Consider the following 17,421-nt stretch of genomic DNA (forward strand, 5'->3'; position numbering starts at 1 on the left):
GATATCAAAAAAGTACTCCAGAGTGTTGTTCAGCATGGGGGTGAGTAGAAAATGAAGGCTAATCATGTTTTGGGTGTACTATTCCTTTAAGCAAATGGCTTCAGCAAAGGACCGCTCACACTAAGCCTGGTTCTGCTGGAGGTTTATTCCTCTTAATCAAGATTCTTTTCCTCTCCACTGTCGCTGCATACATTCTTGATGGGAGGGATTGCTACAGGTGAATGTCTACTGCCACCACATGTTCATCCAGGAGGAGTGAATCCTGCCACATCAATTTCTCAGTGTAATAAGCCTGGTTTATTTAGATCAACAACTTCTAACCAATGAGTCTGTCTGTAAAGGGCCTTGAGATGTTGTGAATCAATGCCATATGAATAAAGCTCTATAAAACAATCTCTTTAAAATATTAAAACCTTGGTAAGTTATTAAAATATAACTGCTAATGTTCTACAGCAGACCTCGGAGACCTTATTCTGGAATGAAATTTAACAAAGCTGTTCATTACTTATCAGTTCTATAACCTCTGAAGGGAGGTGGTTAAACTAGACTTCATGTATCAGAGTAAAAAGTTCTTAAAAAAATGTAACTCAGTTTTTTTTTTTTTTATTGTTTAGGTTTTTTTTTCTTCACAGTTATATGCTACTCTTATTTGGCCTTTTTACATAAAATTGCCATAAAACGTCAAAGCCAGATCTTAAAAAATCTCCAAGATCTTTTTAACTGAAAAGGTCTGATTTTTTGTTTGATTATTCCCGGAAACATGTTTTATAATGGGAATCATGGTAACAGTAATTTTTTTTTTTTTGCATCTAAATGCATATATTTCATATCATTTATCAACTAGTGGTTAGAGCAGTGCACTTGTGCTCTGAGAAGGGTGCAAGCACCCGGTTTAATCCCCACATCCTGCATTCGGGGTCCCTGAGCAGACCCTTAACCCCACACTGCTCCCCGGGCGCCACACAATGCGGCCCACTTCTCCCCAAGGGGATGGGTTAAATGCAGAGGTAGAATTTCTCCAATGTGAGATCATTAAAGTTCCATTGTTATTATTAGTTTCCTTAACCTGTTAGATTATCTTACTTTTTATCATCTTTAATCTCGTGTTCTTTTGCAGTTTTCCGCGTTGACTCAGCAACTACGACAAGCTCCAAACTGGAATTTGTAAGTACATCATGCATATATTTTTGTTGTCTAAATGAAGAGAAAATATGATTGCTTGGCTTAAAAGGGCAATGAAATGATGCAGAAACTGTTAAATATTATAGCGCTACAATATCATCTTTAGAACCAGATGGACTTGGTATATAACTGGATGGTTTCTCCCCTCACTGTGTCATATTTACAACTTTACAGACGGGATTATTGTAAGTGAGAATGCTTAAACAAACTTCTTTTAAAGGGATTGAAGCAAACCATTATTTTGGTTTTATTTACAAAGCTCCATTCATTTTTCTCACTTTTAGGCAAGCCTACCGGTTTATAAGTTAACTAGCTTAGTTTTTGTTGCTATAAAGGCACACAACGTATAAAATTTATTTGACTATCATTCTCTAAAAATATTTTACAGGCGGAGCAAGATCCTCAGAGCGCTGGGCCTTCTGGCTCTGCACTGCAGTCATCTTGAAGAGGACTGCCATGTTTCTGAGGTTAGAGAACATACAAACATGTCCGCTACCATCTCATCTGTCCAGGACAGAACCTGAGCAAAACATAAATACACCTGTTCTAATTTTAGTGTGACCTCATGCTTCATCTAACCTTTGCTTAGACATTAATAATAATATATAAATACTTATCCGAATTAAACAAGCTTAGGCAAATATGGAAACAACATGGCAAGAAATCCACTCTTCTCAAATGTAGTACCGGTTTGGACCATTATGTGGCAGTAAATACCAGAGGAAAAAACACTCCAGTCTTCTGATACCTGAAAAATGATAAATGCATAGTCTACGTTTCTTTTTATGGAAAATTATCTTTCCTTTCTTTTGGTTAGAAGTAATAAAAACTTCTAACACAACAACAGAGAGGAAATGTACCTGAATGTGAAGAGCAACACCTGTTCATCTCACACTGTCTTCATAGTCTGTCTGACCAGCTGATGGCGATAAAACTCTTTGAGGCCGCTTGTTGTTACTTTATAAGGAGAACCAAACTCCCTCTTTTTTTCTATTTGTCTTAAATCCATATTTAAACATAAAAAGATAAACTGGAATTGTAGCTTTAACCAAAAACGAATATACGTCTAATTAATATCTTTGTTGTTTCTCTCACTGGAGTATAACTCGGCTACATGTCATTTGTTGCTCGGTGCAGATTCTACCAACTGCCTTGCTTCTAATGGAAAATAGTGTTTATAATGAGATGCTGTGAGAAACTAAGAGAGGATCTGATAAAGGCAGTGCTCTGGGTTCCATTAACACTAAGTACGTTTTGTATTTTCACAGTTTTTTTAACCTTCTTTTTGCTCTCATTAATTTATGTTTTAAAACTATTTGACAGGATATTATGAACATTGAACACACTCATGTTTAGGGGGGTTCTGGTTCCAGTCCTGTGTGCTACTATTCTTTAACTTTCCATGCATTGCCCCTTCAGAACACTTGAATCAAAAAATGTATCATAACCAGAGTGATGTGTTTATTTAATAATTTAAATCAGGTGTGTCAGAGCAGGGATACATCTGAAAGTTGATGACTGATCCCATGGTTTCAAACCTCACTCATCTGTTAGGGCACATGCGTCAAACTCAAGGCCTGCAGGTTGGATATCATCTTAAAACAGAGTGGAAAAAGACGGATGTACTGATATTTTTGGCTAATATTTCAAATTTTTTCCTTGTTTAAATACATGTATGTGTTCGCTGATTCATTAGTGCATTCAAATAGAATGGATGCCTGTAAGATCACACGTAGTGCATGCATTCGGGTCGGTGGGTGGGGTGTCAGATTCACGCTGCTCAGCTGTGCCCATGATTGCTGAATTGTAAGCATGAGGCATTCAATGCATTTAGTGTCAAATATGCTGGTTTAGTGTTATATAAGCTCATGGTGAATGAAAATCGGTGACCCCAATGCACCTGTGAAGCATGATATAAAGTTGTGGTTCACTTTTATCATAATCCTGACAACATGACCTCTCCTTCTGTTGATGCAAAGGGGTCTGACAATACATAGTGTTACTTTAAAATATGCCTTCATTTTGAAATTCTCAGGACAGCAGACTGCATTGAACATGGGTTCTAATTGTTTTTTCACTAGAAGAATATTGTTTTTAGTTTAAATGTCTGATGACTATAAAAGTTTTGGAGAATAAAGGTCACATCATAATTGAGTTGTTTTAAGTGGGTTGAATGAATCACTGTTAATAATTGTGTTAGATTGGCAGACGATATCAAGTGGTTGCATCATAGCAGAGTTTTAATAATAATTAACAGTGTGATATCGGGTATCGTCATCCAAACCAGCTTATATAACATAAAGTTGGTATTTTACTCCTCTACAGTTTACAAGCGTCCTCTAAAATAAAGAGTTCATACTAACATAACTGAGATTTTTCTTCCTACTTTTCTCCATTCTGGCAGTTGTGATTCATGTTTGTGTGCTTCCCGGTTTCCTTATTACTGAATTCCAGCAGCTGCTGGTTTGTCTTGGGGATTTAAAAAAAAGTGCAGCTTTGGCGTACATACTTTGAACGTCCTTGTCTTTTAGGACAAATGGCGAAATGTTTTTTTTTCCCCCTCAGTTGCCCGCATTGCCTGCCGTCAGTTACTGTGGATAAGACGAAGCATTGTGCCCGCCTATCTTCATGTGTCTGTTGGTAACCACGGCCGTGCCGGACCATCTATGGACTCAGCAGGGGTTCTGTGTGTGTCAGCGTCTTTCATGTGCGTGCACACGTTGTTTTGAACCGTGTCTCTGCGAGCTCTCAGCAGGGGTTTGGTGTATGTAGTTCTGTCTGTCCTTGTTGGAGTGTGTTTGTGCCTGCAGACGCTGTATTGTTGTGTATTCTTATGTTGTGGGTAACAGATGACCAATCAAACAGCAAACACACTTGCATTTTTCCCTTTGAGTGTGTGTCGTCTCAGCAGGGGTTCTCCTGCTGCAATCCTGCTGATTGGCGGGTTGGGACTGGGTTTAGTTACCATAGTAACTTCTGTATACTTTATTCACCCCCCCACCTCAACACACACTAGTATATACACCTAAACATGTACAAACAAGGTACTCCTGTCTTCTTTTCCAACTGCCCCCTTTCTGTCTGGTTTTAATGTTTTCTGACAAAATGTCTGTGTTGTTTTTATCCTTCAAATTTATTAAAATTGCTTTGGAAGAAAACAAAAAAAAAAGAAATGACAGGTATGCGGCTATTAATGTGTCGTTGAATGTGTCTCCCCTTCTGAAACAACTCTTAAAAAAATGCTTTTTATCCCACCTTTAGTTTAGTAAGTAAAGCCTTTAGTGTTTAGGTAGTTTAGTCAAACATAAAATAAAGAAGCAGATCTTGATATTTCTTGCTGAATCCTCTGAATCTGGGCTTATCTGCAGTATATTTATTTCTACTAAGAAATTTAACCAGGAAAATACCTGCTTGTTTGAGTATTTGATATGCCTTGATTTTTATCCGTCCAAAAATCTGTTTAAAACGGTGCTTCGTTATGGATCATTTATAAGTTATGGTACAAAAATGAAGAATTTGCATAGACTTTGGCATAGAGCTGGTACTGAAAGATAAGGTTGCTTGTGCAAATGCTGCATTGCAGCTTTATTAACCAGTTTTCCATCAACAATGACTTATTACACCTGGAAGTGATGGTGCACTTCTTTAAACTGCTTAAAATGATTTATTAGTTTCAATATTTTTATTCCGTCTGTAAATATTCGTTTCAAATGTAAACCACAACAAAAATCACCCATACGTGACCACAGTCCTACAGTAACTAATCACAGCTGTCCTGGATATTTAAAACATCTGTGTACAGAATTAAATTTCCTCCTAAGCTGTAAAACCTATGCATGCTTGATAAATATACAGGTAAGCTTTTATACTGTTTGTTTTATAACTACAGAATCTGTGTTTGTGGTCTTTTTGTCCCTCACTGTCCTCTGGCTTTAGAGGTAACAAGGCTAAAAAATATCACAGACAAAGTAAACAGTTTGAAAATGAATCAGTTTCATGCTGGATATCCATACTAAACAAAAAGAGAATGTATTGATAAAAATTAAACCTAGAAACTCACAGAAAGGTTCATCCAAAAGCACAGAGAAAGTAAAACAGATTTAGATGAGTTCAGTTAGCTGAATTTTCATTGCAGTGACCCAAATGGTTCTCAGTGATGGGCTAAGAACCTCCAACAGCCCTGCCAGCTCTCTCTTCATATCTCCTGTAATGTTCTCCAGACTCTTGAGGCTTTGCTAGGAGACATGTGCCATCATGGTGGAGTTGTTCTACCTGTGAAACCTCTATAGGGTCCAGGTATCTGCTCATGCTACCAGTAGCGTCTTGAACCATGGTCAATTAAAATAACTACTGGAAAGCAGGAACAATAATGAGAAGGGAGAAAATATATGTGGCCTCCTCCTGTAAACTATTCCCTTTTGATTAAAAAGTGAGCCTTTCATTTGTGAGCAGTTTATTTATATCACTAACTCAATCCTCAACCAAACTTTTTATGTAATCAAGCATTTCTAGTCCAAGTGAGAAAGAAAGAAGAGAACACACCCAAACAGATAAGGAACAGGCTCATGTTATGACCACTGAGGGGTGTGGTGATCAATGCTGACCTGAGACCTGCAGCGTTTTATAAACTGCAAATACGGATTTCTTTTCTGTCTTTTTTTTTCATCTTAAGAAGAAAAACAGTGGTTTGTATTAAACTATGGAATCTAATAGATTTCTGGACCATAAATAAGTTAAATTGAGAAATATTTGATCCTTGCAAGAGGGCGTCAACCTTAGTCTGGATCAGATAACTACATGGAATTGAGGAACATTTGGAGGGAGAGATTTATGAAACACAAATATCTGGCAAATTTAAACAAATACAGAAAGAGAGACAAATGTTGAGAAGTTGAGAGGTCACAGATCACAGAATATCTCATTAATGTCAGGAAGCATTTAGCTCTTTATGAGCGATAGTAATATTAGGTTATAGAAAAATATAGTATATTATCTTTGGTAAACATAGGGAGAAGTCTTATTTCTACACATTTATCATGTTATATATATCGGATCGCAGAATTATTGCCAATTCACACTAGGGTTGTCACGATACTAAACTTTTCAACTCGATACCGATACTAAGGAAAATATTCGATACATTTTTCGATACCACAAGGATAAAAACAAAGACTCCAAAATTCAACAGAAATATTTTAATTAATAAATAAAATACAATAAATAAATACAATAAACAATAAGAACAATATTTTTGAGGTTGTTTGCTGTGCACAATATTAAGCAAGCTTGATAAAAACTTACAAAACTAAAATTAAGTGTTTCTTCCTTGGCTATGCTTTGCACACATAACAATGACACTAGCCAAACCGGTTAAGAAACAAAAATAATTCTCAGCAGCTGCACCCGTTACAAAAAAAGGTCAGAAACTGAAAAGTGCGGAGAATTATTCAATTACACAGTGTTTTGAAAGTGCATTGTCCTCTAATCTGCACTTTAGATGAATGACTGCTTAGGTGCCACTGGTGGTGGAACTGTATCGATACTTTTAAGAACAAGTATTGTATCCGGATACAACATTTTAGTATCGATACTTTTTTGAGTATCGATACTTTTGACAACCCTAATTCACACCCCTGGTATAGAGCACCTGCGGACACAGTGTGAATTAGGGCTGCAACTAATGATTGTTTTACTAATTGATTACCTTTTGATCATTTTTTACAATGTCGTTCAATAATCTGATATTTTCCTCTTGAGGAGTTCTGGATAGATATTATCATTCGGAATGCAGAATTTTGAAATATGTCGTTACAGTGGTGGTATAATTACTGCTGTAAGTGGGTAGCTCTGTCTGCTAAAAGCATGTTTTAGAGTCTATATGCCTCAGTTAATCATTAATCGATCAATTATCATTTCAATAATCGATTACTCACTGTTAATCTGATTATCTTTGGTGCAAGTTAAGTTTCTCTCACTCATTTTCTTGATTTGGACCTGTCTTATAACTGGTACAATACGAAAACTCTGGAGGGATAAAACTTTCTCTATGCCCCTTTCTTTAAAGCTGATCTGATTTATTGTGGAAGAGCCACACATGGAATAGTAGAATGGGAAGCTAATGTGGGCTCATTACAAGGTTTGATCACAGGTATTGAACTTTTTTAAAGATTTCTCAAGATAATGGTAAAATAAAAGCAGATCTAGTGTTAAAACTTTAGTCTGTGTCTTCAAGGGTATGTTAGGAGATATGTCTGTGAGTTTATAGATAATTTCTTTGTTACTTTTCGCATAACTGTTGCATATCACTTGTTTTTAAGATTATTCAAACAGATTTTTTGTTAAATATTAAACGCTTGATTGTATAAACCAGGCCTATGTGTGATTTACTGAACACTGTGGTAGACTTGCTTATTTGGTTTCAGCTGAAAGTTAATTTTGAAATTGAATATTTCTAGGCTTTACATTAAAGTGAATAATAAGTGTTTTTAAGGGGTAGTGTGTTACACTGCCAGAATTAAAAATGTAAACCAGGAGTTTTTTCCGCAGGAGCCCTTTGAGTCCTCTTACTACTACTAGTAATAATAATAATAGCCCTTTTTCAGGCAGCTGTTAATCTCATGGATGAAGACTAGGTCTACATTATTTTTTTTTTATATATATTTTGCTATTTAGATTTTTTTTCCATTATAATGACTTGCTGTTTATTTCTAATCCACATATCATTCTGTTTGTCTTTTTTTCCAGGCTGTGTCAACTTTAACAGACCTGTTGAGGGATAATCTCCGGAATGATAAACTGAAGCAAGTTCTGCTGCCTCCGCTTGGGGAGCTTCTATACCTGATGTCTTTAGAGGTAATATCCTGTTAGATCCTGGTATTAAGTTACAAACTAAGAACTAAATATTAATTGATAACTGGCCATTTTCCTAAAAACCTAAGTTTTCTCTTAGAGGATCTTTCCATAACATGAATGAATAAATAAATGCCTTCACCATTTACTTGACCTCATACTTCCAAAATGGAAGCTCACAGTATCGTAAAAAATCATGGTGAATAGTTAGCATGTTTGTGGTAGCTTAAGAAATAAATGGAGGGCTAGAGACATTCAAGAAGATGGTAAGTTCACCTGTAGCAAGCACAAAGATGAGGATGGGGAATACAGGCTGTCTGTAAAGCCCATAGGGATCTCTTTTAAATAAAAGGTTTGAAAAACACCTTGCTTTTGCTAAATAAAAGCTGATGGCTTAACCTCTTCAAACCCAACGGGCCGCCGGCGACCCGGTTGACCTTAAGTGGGGTTAATAACTCAGAATGCATAAAATTCCACCGGTAACATTTTTACCAGCAGGTGGAGCCATTGTGCGCAGCTCCAAGCTGACACCAAAAGTTCAAAGCCCCACAGCTCTAAAACTGTTGTAGCTAGAGGGCTGAAATGTTCTGCATTTGCGGTTTACATGATGTAGAACAAATATAATACAATAAAACCTGCTTCTCAAGAATTTCTTTATTACTGCTGTTCAAACAAGACCTATCATTTCTGAGAATAAAAAAAACAACTTTGAGTCATGTTTGAACTGATGCAGGTTGGTCTGTGTTCTAGTCACCCAATTTTAATTTATATATTAGGAAACTAAAGGGTGTTAGCTTTCAAATAATGTATTGCACATGTAATTTGAGCTTACAGTTCGAAGGTGCTTGGTGAGGGCTCCTTTGAATCCCTCTTTATTTCAAGTCCATTTTTTGTTTATATCACACTGCCTGACATAGGAGACTTTCAGTTGTCGGTTTCTGTAAACACAGCAGAATAATCTACATTAAAATCCTTCTGTCCCCAATGACTCAGGTGTTCTAATAAAATTGAAATGTTTTTTTAGGGTGCCGCATATAAACATACCTAGCAAATGGATAAAAATGACCAATGAATTGGAATCAGCCTTTATGGTATTTGTAGACCCACATCAGACTGCCTTCATAGATCCGAATACCTGCAAGGCCTCCTGGCAAAGTGGAAATCTGCTCCAGTGTTTGGTCTACAGCAACTACTGTTCGGCAAACTCTTTCTGCGATGAACTGACTCTGATTAAAATGCCTATAGGTAGAGACGATGCGGCTGAGTTTATCAGCACCATCAGTTCTAAAGGACACGGATGAAAGGTGCAGTTATAATCTGTAAGTGACAGTGGAGGTCTGGAGGGAACTGAAGGTTATAGGCGTGTTGCTCAGGAAACGGTTGTGTCTTTATACCATAGTGAGGGTTTGGCTGCCTGTTTCTACCTGCAGCTGGATGCTGACGACTTCTGAATAAAAAAAAGATACTGCTCTACATAGACGCTCAACTCACCCAGAAACTTGACTTCTATTCAACTAACGGAGGTTCAGCTGATCACTTTTGCTGCTCAAATCTAAATATTACACTAACCCTAACCCTACTTGGACTAGGGCTAGGCTAAGATACAACTTAGCCTAGCCCTAACAATGTATTGAATAGTGTACTAACACTATTCAATACATTAAAAACATGCTAAATAAATCTAAAAGGATTCTAGGATAAATTAATCTGTCTTAATAAATATGTAGGACACTATTTTCATATTAACATTTTCATTTTATAGTTACGTTCTGCATTGCATCACAAATGAATTTTATGTCTAAGCCTTAAAAATCAAAATCACTCTGCAGGGTTTAAATCACTATATCAGGGTTTATTTAATAAGAAGCAGTTAAGATAATATCCTGGTAAATTGTAGAATATAGAAAGTTATATTTGAAATTAAATCCTTAAATTAATTTTCCTTATTCAACACCTTAGTTGAGTAATAAATTGAGGCCTTTCAAATATAAAGATATGTTTGTTATGTTATATATCTATTTCCAAAGTTGGATTTGTGCCACTATCAGCCTCTACAGCAATAATATAATCCAGAATCTGTTAGTAGTAAAGCTAAAAAAATCCATAAATATACTATGGAGCAGCTTGGCAGAGGAATATTAGTAGATAGTCCGTCATTCTTTTACTACATAAGGCCGTAGGTGGGGGCTGATGTCAGATCATCTTATCCCTGGCCCTAAGAAGGCTGCCAGCGTAGGAGGATACATCAAAAGGGCCTTGAGACAGAATCTATTGTATTTTTTAAAAATTTTTGTCACCTTAAAACCTAAAATATTAAATAAATAGATACTGTAAGTTACTATGGAGAACTGCTTACTTGTTCAGACTAACTAGCAAGTCATGTAGTCATTGCATCTCTGTGGCTTTTCTTGCATCTAGCAGGTATTCTGAAAGCACCGCCTTAGCATCTTCCAGCGTTCTAGCTCCTATGCCCCTGCTCAGGAGAGGCCTCCCAAGAGAATGATGCAGTCATCAGCATGTTTCGTACTCTTTCCACTCCAGTGCTCCATGATGTACCATGTTAGAAGTATTAGATGCTTGTACAGACATTTGTGAAAGAAAGAATTGGTCTCAGCAGCTCAGTGAATTCCAGCTTGGTGCAGTGTAGTAAGTTCTGTTTTAAAATGTCCCACTACCAAATATTCCACATCCTAGAGTTAAAAATCTTGAATCTCAAAATGGAAGTGATTAGGAACAACAGGACATAATCTATGAGGGATTGGCCTTGGTAATCAGAATGGATCAGAGATTGCCATGCAGCACAGTAGAGGTAACCAAGCTCCTGCTGTACGACCTAAGCTAGGTCAGGGAAACAGTTTAGAACAAGGCGGTTCTGAGATTCAGGAGTCCGCAGTCTAGACAGGGGCTCCGATCCGAACAGGAACTGACAGATCCAGGGTTCCAGGAATCCACTGAGCGTTCAGGCAGGTTAAGAGCTCCACTAGTCCAGCAGCGAGCTCAGGCAGACATGCTCAGATGCAGACAGGCACGCTCAGCAGTTGAGGGACAGAGACAAGACATAGAACCAGGAGAACTGCGGAACATTAAACTGGCTCCCTCCAAGTGCCAGGACTATTGGACTTTAAACTAACTCCCCCCACCGAGGCAAAACAAGAACAGGGTGCAATCAGCGGAGCAGAGCCAGGAAACGATCAGGAAACCCAAGACAACAAAAAACCTCTCTAACATTGACCTAACATACTAACATACACACATACATAATTATCTGGCCCTGATAGCTGTGCTGAACCGTATTTAAAGCAGGAGCAGGACGATGAGATGAATGATAATTAGTGAGCGGGGAGGGTACGGCTGGTGAGTAAAGTGAGCAATTATATCAGCTATCAGGGCAGATCATGAAAGGAACTGCTTCAGTAAGCCAAGGAATGTAAAAAATGTCATCCTCCCTAGTGAGAAGAATTTGGAAATGGACCTTCTCATTTCAAAACAAATGTGAGGCACTGCTCAGAGCAGGATCCATGAAGACATGAATGAGTGGCTCCACTATACAGTAGAAGAGCTTGAATGGCCTTCACATGGTCCTAACATGAACATGATAGAATCTCTTTGGAATAGAGTGGAAACTGAAAGTCAGTCCCTCTTGTCCAACATCAGTTCCTGACTTTGTTAATTTGCTCCTGGAAGAATAGTCAAATATTCCTTAAACCTTGGATAAAGCCTCCTAGAAGTCAAATATATTATTACTGCAAAGATCAGAAAGACATATAGTAAACCTTTGGACATATTATGGAATGCCACTCAAGTTCATATTTAGTTTTAGGCAAAAAAACCCCAAAGCATTCGTCATTTTAGCTTATAATATGGATTCATAACAGCGGTCTGGTGTTTCTTAGTCTTCACAATGATATTATTTTATTCATTCACAAATCTCTATTTTCACATAAAAGAGCTTTGCTTTAGAAAATGCTATGATTTAGCTTTGATTGAACAGACAAAGGTAGACTGGGTTTAAGAACAAGGAGTCTTCTAAAGTAAAATGGTTACACTGGGTACTATAGAGGGGGAATAGTGTAAAGATGGCTGAATACATACGCACACTAAAGATTTCACATTTTTATATCTAAGAAACATGTTTTAAAGCAAGTAGGATTTTTTTAAAACCTTCTGCTGCTCTAACAGCAATAAAACTATACAATACATTGAAATTCCGGTTTTTAATAAGGAAAATGTAAAGGATAATAAGGGTTATGAACACTTGCAAAGCACTGTAAAGAAAAAAAAATTCAAAATGTTTTAAAGATGAAAATGAAATGGATTACTTTGAATTACTGCTTGAATGACAAATGGACGGCATTCCCTGCATACAAGATAGATCAAAATGCATTCCGTCATTACCTTGAAGAAAAGGACCAATTTAGAGCAAAACGAATTTAACTGAAAACTCCATCATCAGGTAATGGATTTTAATTTTGTGTGCCGGCTAAACTAAATTGAAAAAGAATTGACCTCTCGTCCTCAAACCTTTAAGAAAAAGAGTGGAGGAGGCCCTCTTTATTAGAAAAGGTGATGCCAATTTATTTCTGCTTAACCTCAATCTCACCAGGGGAGTCAATTAAGTAATAGATTTATATTTACATGACTGATAGATAACCTTTAAAACTGAATCAGCCTATTACAATTTTAACTTTTCCAAAGCTGAAAAATAGGTTACATCTAAACCTATTTTATATATTTTTATCTACCCTAATATTTTTTATTTTTTTTATTCTTTTCAGTTTTGTTGTTCTCTGTGGGATCAACTGTTCACCTTATTAAAATGTTTTTGGCATTTATGGTAAATCAAAAAAAATTATTTTACCCTTCCCAGGACAGTATAAACATTGAATTAAATTTTGTTTTATGTTAAAATTTATAGTATATTGTAATATATATAAGCCAAGTAGTATTGGAGAAACCTGTTTCATTTATTGAAGGAAACCGTAAATGTCATTATGTGCTGTGAATTATTTTTTAAAAGATTCCTTCGGGTTGTTTTTTGCTGCTCTTCAATGTTTCAAATCATTAACTAAATTCTTAAATTTGAAAACAAATTCTTAGCTCCCACCATTTTATAGCTGGTGCACAAACGAATTGCATACCCAAATACAATTGGCCAGTAAAAAATATTATAAATCTTTATTATTACCATAATAATATTAATAAATTGTTATAAATCGTTCTAGAAAACTTAACATCCAGTTGCCTAGACTAAACTTTTTCAAGCTTGACCATGATCTGGATGACTGAGAACCTCATAGATAGAAAATATTATAAATCCGACATGCTTGTGATGTATCCCATTTGAAAGCTAAGATGTTCCAGCACAACTTGAGCTATGTAACTTTAAACATGTCTAAAAAAAAAATAATCTTTTCCCTGGCATAAAAAAATGCAGTTGTTAATATTCTGTATCTTGGTTATAATACATGGTTGAGTTCCCCAACTTTTTATTACTATTCTATTTACTATTTTTGTTGCTCTTTTTGTGATCAATGTGTAAAATTTCAGATCTCTGGTCATAACTTTGACATTCTTTGTATGCAAAAGGTCCATGCGGCACATTTAATCCAAATTAGGAACAAAAGTGCACAACTGGATCATGTGAATTTCGCATTTCTAAATGTAGCTTTACACAAATTTAAATTCAAGTACTTTCTTTTATAGTGTTTCAAATTTTCAGCTTTTAGAATTCTGATTATGCGTTTTCTGTGCCATAACATTTTAACATTTTCAGCTGCACATGGAGGAAAAACAGGCACTGGGAAAAGGATTAATGACTTAAAGCTACAGTGTGTAATAATTACAGGGATATACAGTCAGAAATGTAATATATTATACATAACTATGTTATTTTATCATCATCTATGAGCTCAGCCTCTTAACCTTAATATTTGCGTTGCCTTAGAATTCGTTATTTATAATTACATAGGAGCGGGTCTCGCAGCCATGGAGGCAGACATCTTTGCGCTACGGCAGCGCAGAGCCAACAAACTAGCGATTGCGAGATCGCCAAAACGTCACAACGATGTAGAAGAAATAACGGGTATATTTATTATCTTAAGTCTACATGAAATCTATACCCTGCACAGACTAATGAAATACTATTTGTAAAATTATCTATGTACTGTAAACAAACCTCATCACTTGAGAAGGTAGGTGATGTGGACGTCGTGGAAGACATTTTGTCCCGTAACGCTCGCCGTACTGTTGGGGGGGAGAAGCGGTGGGGGGGGAGATGTTCATGTTGCTGCTGTCTGCAGTCTGACCGCTAGATGTTGCTAAAAGTTACACACTGTAGCTTTAAGGTAAATCTGTTGCTTCAAAAAAAATAATACAGGCATATGTTAGATTAAAAACTATATCAGTTGTTAAACTGAAATTGATGTTAAAATAACTGTGGAAAAATTATAAAACCTTTCTTAAATACGTTATGCAAACTTATGAAGAAATAAAAGGGTTAGAAAAAAGTGAAAAAACAATTTACTACTTGTAATAAAAAAGTCAAGGAAAAATATCACATTCCAGTGAAATACATAGACTGATTATTGGTTGTTTGAATAAAGAATAAGAATAAAAGTGCAAAAGTTTTATACGACAGTTAAGAAAAAGTGTAATTAGCCCAATTATTAAAACTATCACTAGTTTTTTATCCCTTTGTTGCGTTTAATGGGTCACGGAATAAAATTTCAAGCTGTTATTTGGCCAAGGGATTTTTTGATGAGTCATTTATTAATCTCTTTATGTATTTTTAATTATGACAGGATCGGTCCCCTATAATTAACAAAATATTAAGGATATGAAAAACGTTTTGATAGCCCCTAGTGGTCATATTGTGAACTACACCAGCCACCTGTAGCTGGAAGCAAGGGGCAGACAACTCATAAACCCAAATGGTCTCCACCATAATGTAGGTCTTTTAAAAATATATATATTTATACTTACTATTGTCTTTTACAAACAATTTATCAGAGTAGACAACATGTCACAAAAAAAATCAAAGGTTTTATCCAATTTTAGGTTTTAAGTTCATTAGTGACCCTATGTGCTTTGACAAATACTTAATTATTTCTACAATACCCTTTTATTATTATTTTTCAGTCTGAATAAAGGGATATAAGTTTTTTCAACAGTAAATGGATTTTATGCCTTTAGTTGTATTTTAAACTGCATCTTCAAAAACTTTGATAGAATCAAAATGCTGAGATTTAAGTTTTTTGTTCATTCTTTAAGTGCCTGGTGGTACTAATTAGCATCACACCTAAAGACATGGTAATGCAAGGTTCTAATTTTACATCAATCTAATAGCAAACACAATTATTATTATGGAACTGAAATACAATTTGATGCTGTAGTACAGTTGCTCTCAAGCTATGGGGGCTTCTAGGATTAAATCAGATAAAGTCTCATTTTAGTTTTATGAATAATACTTTTTACAGAAAATGGTTAACCTTAGAATAATTACACTCTAAAAGGTGGTATTTCTATTTCATTATAAGATTTTAATGCAATATTTCCCTGCTGTTGACTGTTCTTAGTCTTAAAAGAAAAAAATAATTATATTAGAACTGTAATTACACAGTCATATGTCTATATTACTTTTTTATGTATTTATTACTGTTTTCAAGGCTGCACTTTAAAAAAAATGAAATTGTTTAGAGCTGTTTTAAACAAAATTTCTTTTTGTATACACCGTTGTAAACAAAATGACAAAATAAATCTGTCTAAGTTAGTCAATTTTTTTGAAGGTTGGTCTGGGCAGTGAGGACCAGGAATTTGGAAGGGAGTTTCTCGCAAACATAAAGGGGGGCTCAGCAGGAAAAGTTTGAGAACCCCTGCTGTAGTAAGACACTAAATATGTCTTTCATTCTCAAAGATCCTCCAATGTGACTCGATCTAAACACTTATTGCAAAAGAGAGTGGATTGTAATTCATCAGTGAGAAAGTCAAATTCCAGTGTCTCTTGGGACAATAAAGAATATTTCTCTTCTTTTCTATTCTACTGGTTTTTATTGTAGCTGTTAGTGTCAGTACTTGCTGCTAAGGGTGACACAACTAATTTGGGAAAATCCCTTTTTTCTAAAAAGCAACATTCACTTTGATAACTTTTATCTCTCTGTCAAAATACCTATCTAATAACTTTATTTTTAGCCAATATTTGGGTTTATTTGAGCTCAAATCTATAATTTTTTCATTAAATGAAAAAAAAGAAGAAAAAAATAGTTATGTTTATTGGATTTAAATTACAAACAAACTTTTTAAACCAGCTTTAAAGAGTTCAGGTAAACCTGTTCTCCATGTGTAAACTAAATTGAAGATGTTGAACATCATTTAGCTTGAAATTAAAAGAGTTCTACTTTTAGAATCTGATTCAAAAGCTCACAACTCATTACTGATGTCGAAATAGGGTTTTATTGACCTTAAATTTTGAAAATCAAATTCATACTCTTGTTCACCAATGAAGAGTTTAGATGGATTCTTTGTTTATTTTAGGCTCATTCTGAACTATTCTCTAAGACAGCAAACTGAATCACAATTGCTGATCAAGAGTTTGGTTAAAACTACCAATTGCTTCTCAACAGCCCTAACTAGCCTTGGGGTTAAATTATTTACCCAGCACTGTGTTTGGTATGTAGTAATGATGAGCTCTTTTTTACATTTTAAGGTGAACTGGCTTCCTGAGTTCTAGTTAGAGTTGATTTCTTCAGACGATCAGCTCTATGAATCACAGGTGGATTTATGTTGCATTGCAAGGAAAAGCCATGTTTATTTCATGTAGAATGTTGCTTTCATATTTGTTAAAAAAGTGATCTATTTTTTGGGTCTCCAGCTGTCAATGACAAAGTTACCCAGAGCCCCCGGTGCTGTCTTTATCCTCAAGGTTAGATGTAGCCTTCAGCTAAGCACAGCAGCGAGGGAAGAGAGGAGAGCACCATTCTAAAAAAGTTAGAAAGCATATATGAAATGATAAGAAACTAATGTGCTGTGAGACAATGCTTCTATAGGACTGAAAAATCTGTCCTACTTATTATGCTCTTCATTAAATACATGTTTACAATTGAATATTTATTAACCAAAAAAAAAAAACTACATGACCTATAAATTACCTCCTGAATCTCCAATTGGGTAGTTTTGACAGTTTAGTCTATGATGCATCAGTAAACGGTAGGAAAACCTGATCTATAGAAAAGACAATTTCTGCATAAGCATTCCCTTAAGGTCAAAGGTCATTTATTTAGTATTCATTAGCGTAGAATTAGAAATCTGGATAAAAAAAGAGAAGAGCAATATTAGTATGGGAAAGGCTCAGGCTTGAATTACTATAATAACAAATAAAATCAAAAAGATAAGAAG

General features: G+C 35.5%; 1 protein-coding gene across 2 annotated transcripts in view; it reads left to right on the plus strand.

Moving 5' to 3' along the window:
- The window catches only part of ulk4 (unc-51 like kinase 4), a 118,793-nt gene that overhangs the window by 11,514 nt on the left and 89,858 nt on the right, over positions 1 to 17,421 (plus strand). For both annotated transcript variants that reach the window (XM_015382498.1, XM_015382499.1), the window contains exons 15-17: positions 1,118 to 1,164; positions 1,571 to 1,649; positions 7,927 to 8,034. In XM_015382498.1, the coding sequence (XP_015237984.1) occupies positions 1,118 to 1,164; positions 1,571 to 1,649; positions 7,927 to 8,034 (234 nt within the window). The remainder of the gene's footprint in view (positions 1 to 1,117; positions 1,165 to 1,570; positions 1,650 to 7,926; positions 8,035 to 17,421) is intronic.

This window comes from Cyprinodon variegatus, unplaced genomic scaffold (genome assembly GCF_000732505.1).
Source record: "Cyprinodon variegatus isolate N-32 unplaced genomic scaffold, C_variegatus-1.0 Scaffold258, whole genome shotgun sequence".
Classification (NCBI taxonomy): Eukaryota; Metazoa; Chordata; class Actinopteri; order Cyprinodontiformes; family Cyprinodontidae; genus Cyprinodon; species Cyprinodon variegatus.